Source organism: Hipposideros armiger, unplaced genomic scaffold (genome assembly GCF_001890085.2).
Source record: "Hipposideros armiger isolate ML-2016 unplaced genomic scaffold, ASM189008v1 scaffold_53, whole genome shotgun sequence".
NCBI lineage: Eukaryota > Metazoa > Chordata > Mammalia > Chiroptera > Hipposideridae > Hipposideros > Hipposideros armiger.
The window spans coordinates 3,197,931-3,217,042 of record NW_017731403.1 but is presented as its reverse complement, the minus strand read 5'-3'; the positions used below and the strand labels follow the sequence as shown (position 1 = coordinate 3,217,042).

The 19,112-nt window shown below is 33.9% G+C and overlaps 1 protein-coding gene across 2 annotated transcripts in view; it reads right to left on the bottom strand.

Moving 5' to 3' along the window:
• Nucleotides 1-19,112, bottom strand: part of UBE2K (ubiquitin conjugating enzyme E2 K) — a 62,248-nt gene that overhangs the window by 15,462 nt on the left and 27,674 nt on the right. Inside the window, exons 2-5 of one of the 2 annotated variants that reach the window (XM_019640842.1) lie at nt 16,299-16,366; nt 14,350-14,443; nt 9,452-9,510; nt 1,637-1,719 (exon numbers count right to left, since the gene is read on the bottom strand). In XM_019640842.1, the coding sequence (XP_019496387.1) occupies nt 1,637-1,719; nt 9,452-9,510; nt 14,350-14,443; nt 16,299-16,322 (260 nt within the window). In that variant the 5' untranslated portion in view covers nt 16,323-16,366. The remainder of the gene's footprint in view (nt 1-1,636; nt 1,720-9,451; nt 9,511-14,349; nt 14,444-16,298; nt 16,367-19,112) is intronic. The other variant, XM_019640841.1, reaches the window with a different exon arrangement.

Below are 19,112 nucleotides of genomic sequence, written 5' to 3'. Positions count from 1 at the left end.
TCATACTGAAAATATTCATTAATATCAATGAATGACAGAGCTAGGGGGCCTTGGAGATGACTTTATAGGTAATAACACTGAGGCCAAGAAATTCAGTAGGTTGTGAAAAGACAAAAATCAAACGAATAACAGAGGATAAAGTTAAGTGTATTCCACACTGTTCAATGTTTAACAGTATGAAATATAGATCAAGAAACTAGATCTCAAGACATGATCTACTGAGAAAGAGGCTTTACTCAGATGTGCTATTAGGATAGAAAAAGAAAACCAAACCAAACCAGCAACTCCTGTTTGTTTATCCAGTTACTAAACCAAATCACCCATATGCTAAATGTTGTCATTCCTGTTTCATCTTGTTCAGGTTCCATTCTTTCCCTTCATTAACAAATCAAACACATAACTTATTACTGTTTTCTCCCACTCCAATGTTTTTTTGTTTGTTTGTTTTATTTAATTGGGGAATTGCGGGAGGGGAACAGCGTTGGGGAATCGGGGAAGGGGAACAGACAAGTTGCTGTCCTTTTGTTCTTCAGTCTAGTTGTGGAGGACGTCGCTTCACTGGCCCATGTTGGTATTATCATTGCGCTCTTCCTGGGTGAGGCAGTCGCTCGCTGGCCACTGGACAGCCAACTGCTCACAGCGGCTCACGGCAGCTCCTGAAAGCTCATGCCTGCTGCTGGCCAGCCCCACTGCAGCCTATGCTGTGGCTGGCGACTCACGGCAGCCCAGCTCCGGGTTGAGCTGTTGTTCACCGTCTTAGCTGTAGAGGGCGCAGCGTCACTGGCCCATGTGGGATCCGAACCAGAGCCATGCTGCTCAGAGCTGGTGTCCCAAGCCAACTCCTAACATACGCGCCACGCAGCCGGCCCTCCAATGTCTTCTTATATAACCTTTGTCTTAGTCCTTCCATCCATAGTTTTAGAACAAGTCAGAGAATTACATAAAGCAACTCATTTAGTCCTCTCAACTGCTCTATGAAGTAGGTGTAGCCCCTTTTGGTTTTTTAGATGAGGAAACTAAAGCACAAAGACTAGGTAATTTGCTCAAGATCACACAGCTTAGTAAATGGCAGAGCCAGATTTGAACATAATGACTCCAGAGTAAGAACTCTTAAAACATTATGCTGCTAAGATCAAATCAGACAATATATGTGACAGCACTATAAACTGCTGTGAAAATGAAGATATCACCTACAAAGTACTCCTTGGAATCTGAGAACCTTAACTGCACTCAAGTAACACAACTTTTAACATTTTTGTTGCCTACCTTCCATCCAAGTCAGAGCTGATTACTTCCGTCTTATTTATTTTTAGTCTTTCACAAATATCTTCTTGAGATAGCAAAGAATCAAATTTACCAAAATAACAAATGAAGTCCAAGACTTTTCAAGATGTAAAGCTAGCATCGGATATTACCTAAGAAGTCACTATTTAAATACAGATTGTGACCTCAATTATAACACATTTTCAATTATGCACTTACGAGATTCCATAAAGTTTTAAAATTGTCACCCACCCAAATAACAAAGTATAATATATGCTTATATTTTGAGGCAGTTACACATTTAACACTCTACGAGTAAATACAGCATTGGAATTCATATGAGAGGGGAGAAGGTAAATTCAAAATCTCTTACCATTGATCTTTCAGGATATCCAAACAAATAGCCCCTGTGACGGAACTAATATTAGGATGCCATATTTTAGTAATAAACCGAACCTAGAAATATAAAGCACACTTCAGTTTTTAAGTAACAGAAATAAAACACATATAGTTTAAATAGAACTACAAGAAAATGAAATCCTCCGGTTAAAAAAAAAAAAAAAAGTCCATACTTACATTACCTCATTTTGCCTAAGTGAAGGGAGGGGTGTAGAAGACAAAGCATTTAGTAAGCCGAATGTTGTCATTGACGTACATTCTTTTTAAACCTTTTAATAAATGCTCCGCCTTTAAAGAAACCCAACAATTACTAGGTGTTTATAATTTTCCTAGCATAATGTTAGATGCTATGAGAAATACAACATGGACTAAAATCCATTTAGGTAGTAAAGTTGTACATAAAATAAAAATATAGATAGTATTATAAATGGCTAATTTTTAGTGTGAACTAAGGTGTAGAATAGGTTTGAAGGAAAAAGTAAGCAAAATGAGTAATACATGAAAGTACAAGTTGTAAGTGGCTGTAAGACTGCTCCTAATTTTTCTGTAGCAATTTTTTTTCTCAAATTCTTTTTAAAAAAATAATTCACCAAATATTGAAGACTTATTATTATAGACACTGAGGCTTCAAGTTTACGATATTTATCCCAAATGAAATAACTAGTTTGCAACAGGACAAAATGCAAACTCATACAATGCAATTTCAGAGTCTGAGTCTCTACTCAACTGTCTTACCATGGAAGAATAAGAAATGAACAAAATGAAAAATACTATCAGATCACCATGAAATAACATCTAGTTCATCAGCTCTTACTTATAAGCTTGTGGATTATTATTATATCTGACATGATAGTCATCTGAACCAAAATTCCTTAACACTTAATAGTTACTATGAGCCAAATAACGTTCTAACTACTTCACAAAAGTTAATGAGTTAACTTTTTAACCCAAGATGAATTAATTTTTATTAACTCATCAATATATCTCCAAATCTAAACTACTTATGGAGAGACACTGAACGGCTTTCACTTCTCTTTGACTTGATTTGTCTATACTACCCATTCGAGATGGGTAGTATACTACTACTACATCTAGTGAGTAGGTGAGGACCTACTCACTAACGTGTAGGTATATGTCTTCTAAAAAAAGCACTTTAAGTCACCTGTGACTTCAAAACACCTAAAACTAACGGACACTTGCCATACCTTGATCCTTTCTTCTTAAAATAATCTTAATGATTTCAATGATATCTGCTTCTCTCGATCCACAGAACCACCATCTTGTTAAAGGAGACAATTCTTCATCTGGGTTACTGAACAATCTACCGACTGTTGCCTGCTCTCTCCATTCAATCCATTCTCCACACAATGGATTGAAACCAAAGGGAGCCCTTTAAAACAAATCCGACTCCACTTAAGGCCCTTTAATGACCTCCCTTTATGTTAAGCCCACATTCATAAACTGGCCTTACCCTACCTCTCAAATCTCACTTCTACCTCATAATCCATGCACTTGCTCAACAAGTCTTATTAAATATTTTTTTCTTTTTGCCTTTGGGGCCTGTATACATGTTTCTTCTCCCAGTAACACACCTCAATGTCCTTTTCTCCTGGCTAACTCCTACTTATCCTTCAAATTTCAGCTTCCATATCATTTCTTCATGATCTGTTCCTGTAGTACCCTGTACTTCGCTATGTCATAGTATTGATCCCACTTCTATAATCTCTTCCTATTTGTATGGTCTTTCCTGAAAGGCTCGGTATCTATCTTGCTTACTGAGAGCATCCCAATTATCTAAAGTGCTTCATACTGAATGAATATACAAACCTATTGTTATAAATATCCCTCTCAGATATGGTACAGGTCAGATAAGAGAGGCATATAGGGCTTATGTACAACAAGCATTTCTTTATAACAGATATAACCACATCTTAATTTCCACCATTCACTGAGTTCAAAGCATAAAGATACAAAATAACCATATGTCAGAATTTCAATAACTCAGACATTACAGCACTTTACAGCTTTAAAACACAAGTTGGTTCAATATTTTCAACAAGATTTGAAAACAGAATTTCAAAATACTGAAGATGTCAGAAGGTTTATGATTTAGCCAAGTGATCCAAGGCTATGTAAACTGTACTGTGCTTTTTAAAGAAGCCTTCAATACATGATTCTCTACAGACACTACATGAAAACAAATATGCATATATGCAGGACCAAGGAAATTATTAAACTATTTCTTACTCTGTACTATAAGCTGCAGTTAGGAATAAATAGCTTTGAATTTGCAGATGATCTAATGAAGAATTTAATTTTTAACAGGACACTCCATTATCCACTAGTACAAATGTAAACTGTCTTATAAATACAATAGTTCTTATGTGGTCTACCACCCTTTATCTCCTATTCCTCTCTTCTTTGTCATTCTTTATCATCAACTAGTTCTTTCTTAGGTTTTTCACTTCTTCCTCTATCTCAAGTCTTAATGTCACCAGTGGTACCCAACTGTACCTGAATTATGTCCCACTGGGTAGTATTCTATACCCAATTCACATCTATTGTATTTGTCACTTTCCCCAGAGTGCCACCATATCTGTCCTGTATCTACTAAAATGTTGAATCAAAAGAACTTAGAAGGGATGAGGTATAAGAGTAAGTAATGATACAGTGACATTTGTTATGACCTACTTGAGTCACATGTAACTCTGATTACAAAACAGATATGGGATGGCTTACAGTACTAAAACATTTACTAATAACAATTCAAGTCTCCTTATTTTGACAAATGAAACTAACACTATTGGGTAACTTCATAATATTCATTAGCTTTGAGGAGCACTCAAAGAATAGAGACAAAAATCTTAACACTATGTACATAGTATTACTACATTGAAATGAAAGAAAGGGACTATTCTTAGTTATTGGCATACAGATGATATTGCCACATCATCATCATCATCATCATCATCATCATCATCAGTAATCTTATCTCCTCCTACAGGATGCATGAATATATGCATCTTATATTCATTCGCTCCTTAGTTCAACAAACAGTTCAGCAACTACTTTATGGTAAATGTGAGCTTTTATTTCCATTGGGAATTTCCAATTTGAAGCTTGGAACTCAAGGATGTCACCATACAAAACCAGCTTTAGGTAACTTATTGTACAAAAGAAAATGCTATTTTATTTCAAAGATGCATGTGCAGATGAGCAGACTCATTAAAGATTATTAACACTGGAATTTACAATTTCACATATAAAAGTATGTTTATAACACCAAGGATAAAGAATAACATTCACAACTTAATCTCCAATACGTAACTGGACAAATCATTAAGGTACAGTTTTCCGAATTTAATGGGTTTTTCATTACTAAAAATACAAATTACAATTTACTCTAGTAATAACATTGGTTGTATGCATTGAATCATATTCCTTCTACACTATACTCAGCTGATTCAAAGACATATTCTCTGTCTAGAAGTAAACCTTCTGTTCTTTAGGTCAATAATTTATTGCAGAATAATAAACAGAAAATACTCTGAGGCCATGTTAAGACAAATCAACCTAAGTTTTCAATCTTGTGCAGTTTTAGTTGCACAGTAGTGAGAAGAGACTATAACCAGCTAACTTCAATATTTTTACCTCTTAAGGCTTAAAATTAAACCTGAGCCTATATAACAAATACATGTGAACACAATTCAGCAAGAAATTTACACAAATATTCCCTACTTTGCATTATATTTACCAATCAGTAAAAAATTCTAATCAATATATACACATATATCTAGAACATATTTATCATATGTTCATTAACATTTGGTGCAAAAGCTTAATGCCATAAATGGGATGAGTACCATATTTAAAAGAATACTAAATTCCAACTACATACAACTGACTGGGTGATGCCAGAGGGAGACAAATTTGGGTTGATTAAAGGAAGTCCTTTCTAAATCCTGAAGCTACCTCAACATAGAATGGCTGAAATTGGGTTAGTAGTGGCCTGAAGAACAACATGAGCTAGTAGCAAAACATCAGACAGACCTCAGTTCTTATGTTTTGAGTCTATTTTTCTCATTGTACTAAAAAAGAGTAAGGGCAGGAGGAGTTAGTAAAACAATGATCTCAAGGAGTAAATGAAATAATGCCTAAAATAGTGCCTAAAACAGAGCCAAGACTATACAATCACTTTGAAGTCACTTATAGACTATAGAGGAAAATAATCAAACATTTTTATTGAGACCACTTAAGTGCACAACTTCATGATTTTTAGTATATTCACAGAGTTGTGCAACCATCAATACAATCTTATTTTTTACCATTTTGTCACTTCAAAAAGAAACCATGTAACCATCAGTAGTCACTCACCATTCTTCTGCACACCCTCCCAGTCCTAAGCAGCCACCAATCTATTGGGTTGTTGGAAAAGTCATTAAGTATTTTTTCTATGTTTTTCATTGCAAAAATGCATCATGACTTTTCTGACAACCCAGTATTTTGTTGTCAATGGATCTGCTTCTTCCAATATTTCATATAAATGAAATCACACAATGTGTGGCCTTTTGTGTCTGGCTTCTTTCAGTTAGCATGATGCTTTCAAAGTTTATCTATCTTATACATGTCAGTACTTCATTCATTTTTATAACCAAATAATATTCCATGATACGGATATGCCACACTTGTTTATCCATTCATTTGATGGACATTTAGGTCACTTCCACTTCTTAGCTATTATGAATAGTGATGGTATAAACATTTTTGTACAAGTTGTTGTATGGACATATGTTTTTCATTTCTATTGGACAGCTACCTAGAAGTAGAATTGCTAGGTCATAAGGTAGCTAGCTCTACATTTACCATTAACCAAACTATTTGCCAAAATATCTCCATCATTTTCCATCCCCACTAGCAATGTATGAGAATTTCAATTTATAGAGGTAATTTAAGTGTCAATGTTACCATGTTTTAAATTGATATTATAGAACGAAGTCAATAGATGACTTCAAGAAGGGCTTCTTAGACTGGTAGTTACTGGTTAATGCTAGCTACTATTTCCAAAGTGCTTAACTTTATGCAGGCACTGTTCTAAGTATTATATTTCATTAAATCTCAAGTACCATCAATTATTCAATACATTATTATTATTTTACATACCCCTTGAGAAATAAACTCTCCCAATTAAATTATGACACGCCATCCATTGAAAGATATATCCTGATTTCAGAGGTGTTAAAAAATATGAAAAAAATGTTTCACAGAATTACTGAAATATAGTTCTTTACATGGATTAACTCCTTTAATCTTTACAATCCAATGAGAGGACTTTACAGATGAGGAAACTAAGATACATACCAGTTAGACAGATTGCCTAAAATCACAAAGCCATTTAAATGGCAGAAGAAAAGATTTAAATTCTGGTTGATCGTTCTTGTTCTTGGTAGAGTCATATTAACCGATTCAGAGATTTTGCCCTTACTCCCTCTATCAGGATCATAGGAGTAGAGCACAGTGGGCTTTATGGGACCTGGGTTCTATTTAACCTCTAGCCTAAGTTCCCTCAATTATTGGGACTATTTTAAACACTGTTTGAGAAAAGGCATATACAATTCTTAGCACAAAAAAACTGACAGCTGCTACTAACATTATTTAATAGTAAAAATGTAGTTTGAAAGCAGTCTCTTCTTGAGGTCTTTTCTTTATTTCTTCCTCATTTCCATTAAAAAAAAAAGAATTAAGACTATGAGGTCATCCGTATCGCTAAACATTTTAAAATCTTCTTAAATTCATGGTATTCTATAATTAAAGTCCTCTCAAGTGACTATTCATTCTAATGATAATATTGACAATCTAGATTGAATCCAGTGGACAGAAACCAGGATGAGAATGAAAATTCAGTCACAAATATAAGTTAAAGACTTAATAGTGGACATCTCTAAGTGGTCACACTGAAAAATTGTTTTCGTTTTTTGTACTTTGCTGTATAACTTTCTAACATTTCTACAACAAACACAAGCTACATTTATAGTAGGAAAAAAAATGAAGGAAAAAAATCAAGGCTTAAAAGAGAAACAATAAAATGTCCACAATGGCCAAACGGATAATGTAGTATATACGTACAGTGGAATACTATTTAGCCTTTAAAAGCAATGAAATTCTGACATGTGCTATAATATGGATGGAACCTTGAAGACATTATACCAAGTGAAATAAGCCTAATATAAAAGGAAAATATTGTATGATTCAACTTAAATGAGGTACCCTAGAGTAGTCAAATTCATAGAAAGTAAAACAGTGGTTACCAGGAGCTGGGGGCATGACATAATAGGGAGTTATTGTTTAACAGAAGAAATAAAAAAGTTCTAGAAATGGATGGTGGTGATGGTTGCACAACAATGCAAATGTACTTAATGCCACTAATCTATACACTTAGAAATGGTTAAAATGGTAAATTTTATATTATGTGTATTTTACCACTATTAAAAAACAACAACCAGGCTTATAAGAAAAGATGTACATACATAAGCAACAGAATAATAGGCACCCCAAACTGGTAGATGGCCCAAACTCACCCTGGAACTTCCATTAAGTTCCTGGAACTTAAACAGGAACAACCAATAGATTGAATGAGTGAATTCCAGAACTTATCCTGAGTGACTACAATCATATGTTCAAGGGACACTATACTATTAGGAACCACAGAAAATACAAAGGTCCTTCACTTCAGGAGCATAAAAGATACATACCCCAAATAATACATTAATTGGTACTGTATTTGTTTTGGTACTATATAAATTACATAAAATGCTATTCAGAGAGTAGACAGAGACACAATTTGATAGGCATAGCTTAATGGAGAAAGTGATACTTTACCTAGACATCAAAAGAAAAATTGAATTTTAAATGACAGGGACTATGATTCAAGTGAAAATGACAGAAAAGGGTGAAAGAGTAAGCATCATCTACAAATAGCAAATAATCTAGTTTGCCAAATGAGAACCGTGTTGCAGGTGAGGGGAGTAGAAGATTAGGATGGAAAAGAAGACTGGGGTCAGGTTGTAACACGTTTTAAATGCAAAGAATGAACAGGAGTGGCAAAGATGAAGGGTGATTAAATAATAGGCAAAACAGGGAAGTAACAAAGTTGAATGCCTAAATTAAAGTGGTGATGATAGCAAAAGTAAAGACAAAGGAAGCTGTTTAGTCAAAAATTAAGTTTAGATTAGTTAGTTCCCCTTCTATATATGATGCTAGAGCATTTCATTTCCTCTTTTAACATTCATCACAGTTGCAATTATTTTTTTTTTTTTCCTGCTAGAATGTGAGCTCCATGAAAGCAAGGTCAGTGTAACTCTTATTTACTGCTATATTGGCAGAGAGTGCTCAAATAATTGTTAAAGAAATTTAGAATACACTCTTCCCTAAAACAAAACAAAACAAAACAAAACAAAACACAACACACTTCTTTGAGGAAAGTAAGAATTTGTATAAGGGTTTTCTACATCTGGGAATGCTGCAAGTTTTTCCAGACCTAGAATTGAAGCCATTGTCAGATGCATATCCTATTCTTGTCTAGAGATGTTACTAGCTGCCTCTGATTAAACTTGCTTTTCATTATAATTCCAAAAGCAAACCATCTGCCATTACCTGAAATCTTCTCCACATTCAATTAACATAGCCAACAACTTAAAAAACTGTAATGTTAATAAACACTAAAATATATATTAATTAAATGGGCCAAGAAATATATTTTAGAAGTTCATGCACAAAAATAGGTTTACAATACCTTAGGGGGATTAAATGGATATGTTTCTGGTATTTTTATCTCTAGTTGGTATCTTCCGCCTAGAAAATGGGGAAAACAAAGTTAAGAATGCTACTCACCTCAAATATATAAAGCCAAATAACAATGGCTTTTCAAAACATGTACTATTTTATATTCAATTATAACAAATTCATTTTAAAGCTGAAACCCAAAAAAGGAAATAATTAAAATCACTAGTTTTTAATTTAAAGAATACAGAATATTCAATTTATACAACTATATTAACTTATCAGTGAATAACAGGGCTAGAGATAGATGAATACATTAAGTCTAGATAATCCAACGCCAAAGACTTCATTGGGACAATTTAGTATAGGTTCTGTCTCCTTGTTTCCTCCAATTCACAGGAAAAAATGGAAAGAAAAAAAAAAAAGAAGAAGAAAAACAGAAAGGCGGGGAGGAATAAAAAAGGCATAGGTGGTATTAAAAAGAAAAAAAAGGATACACAGATTATGCCATAAACTGAAAAAAAACTACTTCTAGCTGGTTCTCTCAAATGCAAAAATGTCTCAAACTTTTAACTTGTGCTCTAAATTAAATGCCAAACACTTCTTTTTTTTTTTTTTTTTTTTTAGCTGAGCCATCCCGCCACCTGTTGGCAGCTCACGGCTGCTCAGCTCGGGCTGACTCGAACCGCTGNCACGGCTGCTCAGCTCGGGCTGACTCGAACCGCTGTTGCTCAGAGCTCAAACTCTTGAGCGAGCTCTTAACCAACTGAGCCACTCAGCCGGCCCGCCAAACACTTCTTGTTAAAATAAAATTCAACAATAAGGCAAGAGGTAGGCATAAAGATAAAAAACTATTCTCTGCCTCTAAATGGGTATAAAAATGCAAAACTTTACAAAGAGGTTGTTCTCATCAGTAACATATAAACAGAAGGCAACATTCATGAGCAACTAGCAGTTAAATACATTTAAAATTTTTTATCTAGCTTCCTACACCTGGTGTGAGGATAATGGCTTCTCAGGAAATTCTGAAGGGGGAAGCCTTGCTCTGGATGAGAGGCTGGATTTGAATCTTAATTCTAAAGAACCTTCCAATTCTAAGACTTTATGATCCATTAACAGAATAGTCACTATTCCAAAATACAGCAAATAAAACTGTACTACGGGAATATTTACATATGAAATTATGCCTGGGATTTGTTTCAAAATAATCAAGGTTATGGATCAGATCCAAGACTGGCCATGAGTTGACAGTTACTAAAGCTGGCTGATGAGCACATAGAGAATTCATTATATCATTTGCCTTCTATATATATCTGAGATTTTCTGTAATAACAAGCAAAATAAAAACTGCACTAGGAGCAATATTAATGTCAAAATTCTGTACACTGAACTCTTAGTATATCCTGAATTCTCTCAAATCCTCCTTCTGCATTGTTAGGAATAGATAGATGAATGTGGATCAGGAGAAAAACAAAAGAACAATTCACTTGGTACCACTTTCTTCAAGCCTTTTTTGGTTCCATTTCTTCTTTTGTTGCTAATTCTTTTTAATAGAATCCCCTAGTGACTGATGCATGAGTTGACCTAGATGCCTGAATCACAAGGCATATGGCAACAGTGAAATATAAAGTAGTCAAAACAAAAGGGACAAAAAATAAGACAGGTAAGACAAGAGTACCTGAAGAAATTTTGTGAGTATAGAGATAACTGTTTATGTTTAGTTATAAATGCTAGCTTCAAGTATAGGTATAATAAATTTGGCCTGAAAAATATGTAGGTTCTTTTTCCCTCCTAAGAACCTTACTTTTTTCTGATTTAATTCCAGATTAGTGTCTCTATAATCTTTAATATGAAGTTCTTCCTCCTTGGAGAGCCCAGGTATATTGCTGAACTCTAGAGTACCCCAAATCCTATTTCTATTCCATATGCTATTAATAAACTGTCTTGTAATTTGATCTGATAACTTTCCATTTATAATCACCACAGCATTAGCTGATATATACCAGACCAACACAATTAAGGGAGCTTTATATCTGCATTATTTGTATTATAACACCTTTCACTATAAAACATTTACTTCTTGAATAGCTTTTATTATTAAAAATTTACAATCTTTAGGGCCGGCTGAGTGGCTCAGTTGGTTAAGAGCTCGCTCAAGAGTTTCAGCTCTGAGCAACAGCGGTTCGAGTCCTGGCCCGAGCTGAGATGTCGCTGAGCTGCCAACAGGTGGCAGGATGGCTCAGCTAAAAAAAAAAAATAATAATAATTTTACAGTCTTTAAATTTAACTTAATACAAAGGGAAGATAGGGGAAGGGATGAGATTTTTAAAATTATCAACAATAATTCCCTAAATTCAAAACAACTCTTAGGAAAAAAGGCTCAAGAACTACTACTGTTCCCTTTTCACTGAACTATAAAGGCAAAACAAGAAAACTGAGTTAAGTAACATGTGCAATACAGTAATTTTTCCATGGGTATTCTACTTCTCAATCTGATTACTTTTAAAAACACATAAAATAGCTGCCTCATTACTTAATGATGGTTATAAACAATTTAACATTCCACATGTAAACTTTTGCCTTAGCTATTAAATTGAGATAAAAAAAAAAATCCTTGAAAACCAGCAAGAGCCCTGCAATAATTATTATCAAAATATTTTACCCATGTTCATATTTCAAAAACAAGTGGCTAAGTTTATGCCCTTGAATGGTGCTTCTCCTAAACAAAGTGAACAATTTATCTTCAAAAGTTTTATGATAAAAAGAATACAATTAAGTTGTATTAATTAATGTCAAATATATACATAACCAAAAAGCATACTAAAACTGATCTTATGAAACATTAATGTCTCATTTAGTGGCAACAGCAGAAACAAACACTTAAAAATGACCAAACTTGATTCTAATTGGTAAAAAATATGGTACATTTATAACTTAATAATCATCATACAAATAACTATATATTCCTATTTCTAAAAATTTATCTACCTTTCTTTCTTAAGGGCTGCCAAGAAGGTAATGAACATTTTGCTTATCTAATGTAGTTCAGGAGGTACCTTATTTATACGTATCAATTTGCTGGAGCGCTAGAACGATAATGCTTACTGCCCTACTGTCTTTTAAAATACATCTAATCAACCTAAAAAATTATTCAAGAATATTTATAATGCCTGCCTTCAGGAAGAAGCTAGTATAGTCATCCCTCAATATCTGCAGGGGATGATTCCAGGATACCCCCTACCCCCAATATCAAAATCTGCAGATGCTCCAGTCCCTTCTATAAAATGGCATAGTATTTGCATATAATCTACACATCCTCCTTTATACTTTAAATCACGTCTAGATTACTTATAATACCTAATACAATGTAAATGCTATATAAATAGTTGTTATACTGTACTGTTTAGGGAACAATGACAAGAAAAAAGTCAGAACATGTTCAGTACAGACACAACCATCGTAGGTCTAACTACATAGTACACGTCAGCAAGAATGTAACATTTTCCTGACTATTTTCATCTGAGGTTGGTTGAATCCACAGATGCTGAACCTGGAGATGGAGGGCTGACTGTATATCGTTACATACAATATCTTATCTTAACAAAAACTTGATTTTTATAAGATAATTAAAGACCTATTATCTATCTAATGATTGTCAAAAGGACTAAATGAAGAGCTTCTATGAAAGCAACCAGAGGAGGCCTAGCATACAGGAAACAATAAATAATATAAAAAATTAAATGATGGCTCATAAATAAAATTTTATTATTTAAGGTTTGGTAGGATATACTAAAGACATTCTAGGGCCTTTAAAATTTGAATAAAAACAAAAATATTCTAGAGTATTGGATTCTTCTGAAAATTTTTGGGTAATTGTTCATTACAGGATTCTAGAACTACCACTTCAAAGACATAACTATCACTTCTAATATTCAGTCAATCCTGATTTATTCAAAAGTAGAAAGTGATGAGAAACAGGCTTTGAAGTCAAAGGCTGAGACTGCAATTCCAGCTGTGCCACCTAGAAGTTTGGCCTTAGACAAGTTACTTACATTCTCTGAGCTTAAGTTTCTTTATCTATGAAACAGGGATAACTGCACTTACCTCATAAGATTTGTTGTAAGAATTGAATGAGAAAATACATGTTAAGCTCTAATAGTAAGAGCTCAACTCAATAAATGCTACTCCTATAAATTGTTATGTGATTTCTATTAAAATCTGATTGACTACTATATTCAAGAAACTTGGCTTCGCTATATAACCCAAATTTATAATATTCATTACTAAAGATTTTCTTAATGAGGAAATAAAAAGCTATAAAGCTTCTTCCTGTATCCTACCATCCAATTCCATGGTCTGAAGCAGCTACAGACTTAGTTTGTGAACATGAAGTTCAGCAAAGTGACCTTTCTTTTCTATATCTTCAAATGATCACACAAAGCTTTTATGAGTAAAGACAATTAAATATTTGGAATACAGCCTGTACGAAGACAAATGAGTGAATGAAATGCTAAATGACAAACAGGGGAGAGGAATTAAAAAAAAAATTTTATCAGTCAGAAATTTAAGGCAAGGCTTGTTATAGATACCATATGAAGGGCACCTGAGAGGTCCATATAAGTTAGAGGCTTAACATATAGATGTTTTACATTATTAAATTCTAATCTATATAACCTGTAACTTCACACTACTAAATCTATTTTGGGGAAAGAAAAAATATTAGCTAAAATTCAGTAAGAAAAATCAGTGTAGATAAGTATCTATATTATTTAAAAATTGCTGAATATCCTAAGCCAAATGAAGTTACCTTCCATGTAATTTACAATAAATAGATGCTTAAGATTATTCTGATTTAATGTTTCAGACAAGTTCTAATACGCACAATATTTCGATACAGAAAAAAGTACTTGCCTTCATATGGTGTGTCTGGAGGTCCTGCTATTTCTCCTCTTAATTCTGTAAAATTCTCATCTACAAGATCTACTTTAATTTGATTTTTGCTCGTCTTAAAAATAAACAGAAAATAAATGTTAGTTATATCAGCAAGAAAAAAGCCTATTATAAAGTATTACCTATAAAAAATTCTGAAAGCCCCTCTTTCATTATCTTGAATATCTGCTCTAGTAAAAATAATAGTTTGTGTTTTTCTAGGACTTAATTAGCCAGTTTTAAGAATATTTTAAACAAAAAAACTAACAAATTTTCACTTCAATGTTTTTAATGAAATAAAACCACTTTCAACAAAAGTACAATGGCTCGTTGACTTTTAGGAATGTTTAGAGAAAAACAGCAGACCCCTATTTTACATTTGCCGACTTCAAGTATGCTAGGTCCAAAATGATAAATGTATTCATCTGTAGATGAATGCTGCGATACTATTCCCCCAGGCTACATGGGTTCTATACATATAAACAGAAAATTCAGGATCATTAAAAGCCATTTATAAGCTCTCACTTGAAATAAGCACAACTCTAGATGTTTAGGTTAACTGAAATATCACACCATCCACTCACATGGTAAAAACTCTAAGTATCTAATTAATTACCCTTACCATAAAAATTCCTGAAGCCTAAATGCCTCACTAGAATCTTCTAATACCTTCTTCAATTTGTTTTTCTGCTTAGTTTACTTCAATGGCAACAATCTACTTTCAAAACAGATTTCTATTTTAAATTTATAGACATCTATCTATTTTGCACTTTACACTTCCCAAAGTACTTTCGTATCTACAGTATCACTTCATTCTCTCAATCTGTTCAGTCAACAGTGATTCAGAAAACCCTCCAGTGGGATTCACATTAATGTTCACAAGTATCTGTCTACAAATGGGCTGTCCACTTATATATTCTGACCTATACTAGCTATCTTACTGGTCTATATTTCCAATACAATAATTCCTCCCCTTATCTCAATTTTTAAAAATATAAATCATTAATATACAAGTTATGTTTTAATTTTTTGTTAGGATTTCATATTTTTACCTAAGCAACAACAACCCTTATGAAAGAAAGCCTCGCAAGATTTCAGGAGTAAATTTTTGCCTTTGAACCCACTTCTTAAACTTGCTTACTAGATGGAAGTGTGTTATATAAGGTCCTTGGCTTCTTCCTCCAACCCCCAATAGAAGATGCCATTTTTATATACTAAACAGTTTTAGTATAGAATGTTAAGTATAGAAAAAACATGTAACTTAAAACCCAAATTTTAAAGATTTCATATGACTCCTAATTAAGCTTAACTTAAAAAAAACAAACATAGGATTAAAATACTTTATTCATTCTAAAATTAAACATTTTAATTAGTACTGGTTTATTTCATAACGTTTTTTACACTTGGGATCAAAGTATTTCATATTTTTCTAAATTTTACCCCAAATTAAAATTAACTATAAACATGCATAATGGGAAATTTCTTCCTGTGCCCTAAAAATATCACTATCATCCTTGGTATTTGTGGTAGAAGATAAAATGTACAATTTTAGCAATGGTAAAATACCTTGTCCAGAATGCACAGGAATGAATAATGTTAAAATGAAATCAAAGGCATCAGACTTTCACTGATCAATTTTGGGAGCCACAAATGTGAACTACAGACTTCCATTTCTTCCCTAAGATTTCTAAGTAAAACAAGAGTAACTGGATCTTGCAAATCATCAATGCTTTCAAAGTTCTCTATAGCTTCCCACAATACACCCTTCCCAAAAAGAAGTAAATAATCCAAAAATGTCAGGTTACTAAAGGACAAAATTAGATTAAAGTTTGGGGAAGGGGAGGAAGAGATAACAAATTAGAAAAACTGCCTTCTAGATTGCTCCTGTGTGGTTAGTCAAATGCTAAATAAATCATTATTAATTTTTATACCTCTGTCCTTATTTTTGTCCTCATTACCCTCAAATTATAATTCAGAGAAAAATGGCTCTTTTTTCACTCTAGAGAAAGAACACCATTAGTGTATGAAAATTTTATTAAATCAGCTCAAGAAAATACAATCACCATGACAAAACCCATTATAAAGAAACCCCAGGGCGCAGGAAGCAGAAGTTTGAGTTTGGCACCTTAGACCACTGGCACCCTGATGAGCACAGATGAGCCCATTATAAAGAACATTCTATATGGTCTAGAGTAGGGTCTTTATCTGCAGATAACCAAAGATAAAAAGAAAATGTAAAATTAAAGACAAAGATTTTTCACAGTCTAATTTTTCCATTACACAATTCTTCATTATCCACAGTTTAATTCAAATATCCAGTTATTCCACAACCCAAAACTCCAATCCCATTGCCCCCCACAAACTAACTTAAAATCCCACTTAAGACTCAGGAACTGTAAGGAAGACATGGAAAATGGCAAAAGATAACAGACAGTATTAAAAAACGCATGGACTTGGGAGTCAGATAGATGTGAGCTGAATCCTAGTTTTGCCACTTACTTGTGGCGTTAATTCAGGTGAGTCACTTAACACCTTGCAATATTACTGTAAAATGAGAATACGTATCTCAAAATTAAATGAGAATCTTCTGGATAGAGGTAGCATAGTTACCCTTCCCCTAACAATGTTAACTATAAAAACCTTTGATTTCAAAGCCTTATTTTATAAAATGTATTCACAGTTCTGTTTCTAGTCTAAGAATGGAAATGTAATTTCTAAAAATAAATAATAAACCAATATGTTATTCATTTTAATGACTGCAACAACCAGGGAGGCCAAGGATTTTGGATGAAATTTTGAAGAATTGTGTTATCACTGCAATACATTTTTTTGTGAGGACAGCTGCAAAGTTGCTTTTGTATACTTTCTTCTCCCAACTCAGCTAAACACACAGTGGGACCTCTGGTAGTCATGATTTTTATGATGTTCCCTTGTGGCTCCAATGCATTTCTAACACATAAAAGAAAAAGGGATAAACAGAAGCTACAGCTCCTAGTAAACATTTTTTTAAGTAAACTATACATAAAGTATGCAAAATGACACACAATATTGAAGCTAATTTCGATGTGGTAAATAAATGTGTATTATTGCTAGTAAATAACAGTGGAGAATTTAAAGCAATTCTAATAGATTTCCAAGGCAAAGTCTCCTGGTAAATTGATATCATCACCACAAAATTCTTTAAAATAATTCCTGGGGTCTACTACATGCCAGAAAGTGTTAGTGAACAAAACTAAGTTCCAGCCTAGGTGGAATTGACATTCCAGAGGGAAAAACTTAAACTGAATGATTTTATCACATAAGCACTAACTATAAAGTATTTTGTTGTTTAACCTGTTTAAAACTTACTATGTGACCTTCAGCCAGTTAACCTTTCTGTATGTACCCCAGTTTCATCCTTTGTCAATTGGGGATAATAGTACCTACCACATAAAGTTTCATGGAGGAATTTAATGAATTAACACAGTACACAGGACAATGCCCTCCACACAGTAAATGCTCAATGTATAACAGCCATTTCAACTTTGATAATAATGTTGGAGCAGAAAACTTCCACCCAAAGAAAATACTGTATTTTTTTAAAGGATAATTTATCACATTAGTCTCACTTCTCCTTATTCTGGAAAATTTGTTCTAAAACAAAATTTAAATTCAAATTTCAGATAAGACAAATGTAATTTTAAATGACTCCCAAAGTTACAGATAATTCTCACATGCTATAAAGAAACTATTGATTTCTTTGTCAAATCACAACTACCAAAATTTAGTCATTGTTTAGCGTTGTCATGCAAATAAATGTGAAATTCAATTCTTTTTTTTTTTTTTTAATTGGGGAATTGGGGGGATGGGAACAGTGCTGGGGAATTGGGGGAAGGGGAACAGACAAGTTGCTGTCGTTTTGTTCTTCAGTCTAGTTGTGGAGGACGTTGCTTCACTGGCCCAAGTTGGCACCATCATTGCGCTCTTCCCAGGCGAGGCAGATCAGTCGCCGGCTTCTGGACGGCCGCTCACTGCGGCTGCTGGCCGCTCACTGCGGCTGCTGGCTACACACGGTAGCCCATGGCAACCCACTGCCTCGGGGACTGCAGCCCACGCCGTCGCCGGCGACCCACGGCAGCCCAGCTCCAGGTTGAGCTGTTGTTCAGCATCTTAGCTGTAGAGGGCAGTGTCACTGGCCCTCATATGTGGGATCCGAACCGGGGCCCTCTGGCATCCCAAGCGAGTTCTTAACCATCGCGCCACTCGGCCGGCCCTGAAATTCAATTCTTAATTGTTTGAAATGAGGCTTAAAAGGTTTCAGTTGCCATTATTTTCTCGTAATTTAAAATAAATGACTTATCTTTTTCCTGCTATTCTAAGGCCCAAGAAATAGGAAAGATTCCACCATCTAGCAGTTAAAAAAAAAAAAAATCCTGAAGCTTGGGGTATATCATTCACAGAGCAGGGCTGCCATGGAAACTAAGAGACTAGAAAGACAATGAGAAACTGAGGCCATGGGGGACACATTTATTGTCCTTACTAAATATAAGTTCTAGACCAGTGTTGTCTAGAAAGTAGAAATATAATGTAAACCACAAATATACTTTAAAATGAAACAAAATAAGTTAATTTTAATATATGAATCTCCAATATATAAACAATTATCATTTTAACATAAAATTTGAGATATTTTACTTTTTAAAAATACTAAGTATTCAAAATCCATTGTGTAATTATAGCTCGTTTAAATTTGGACTGGCCACAAT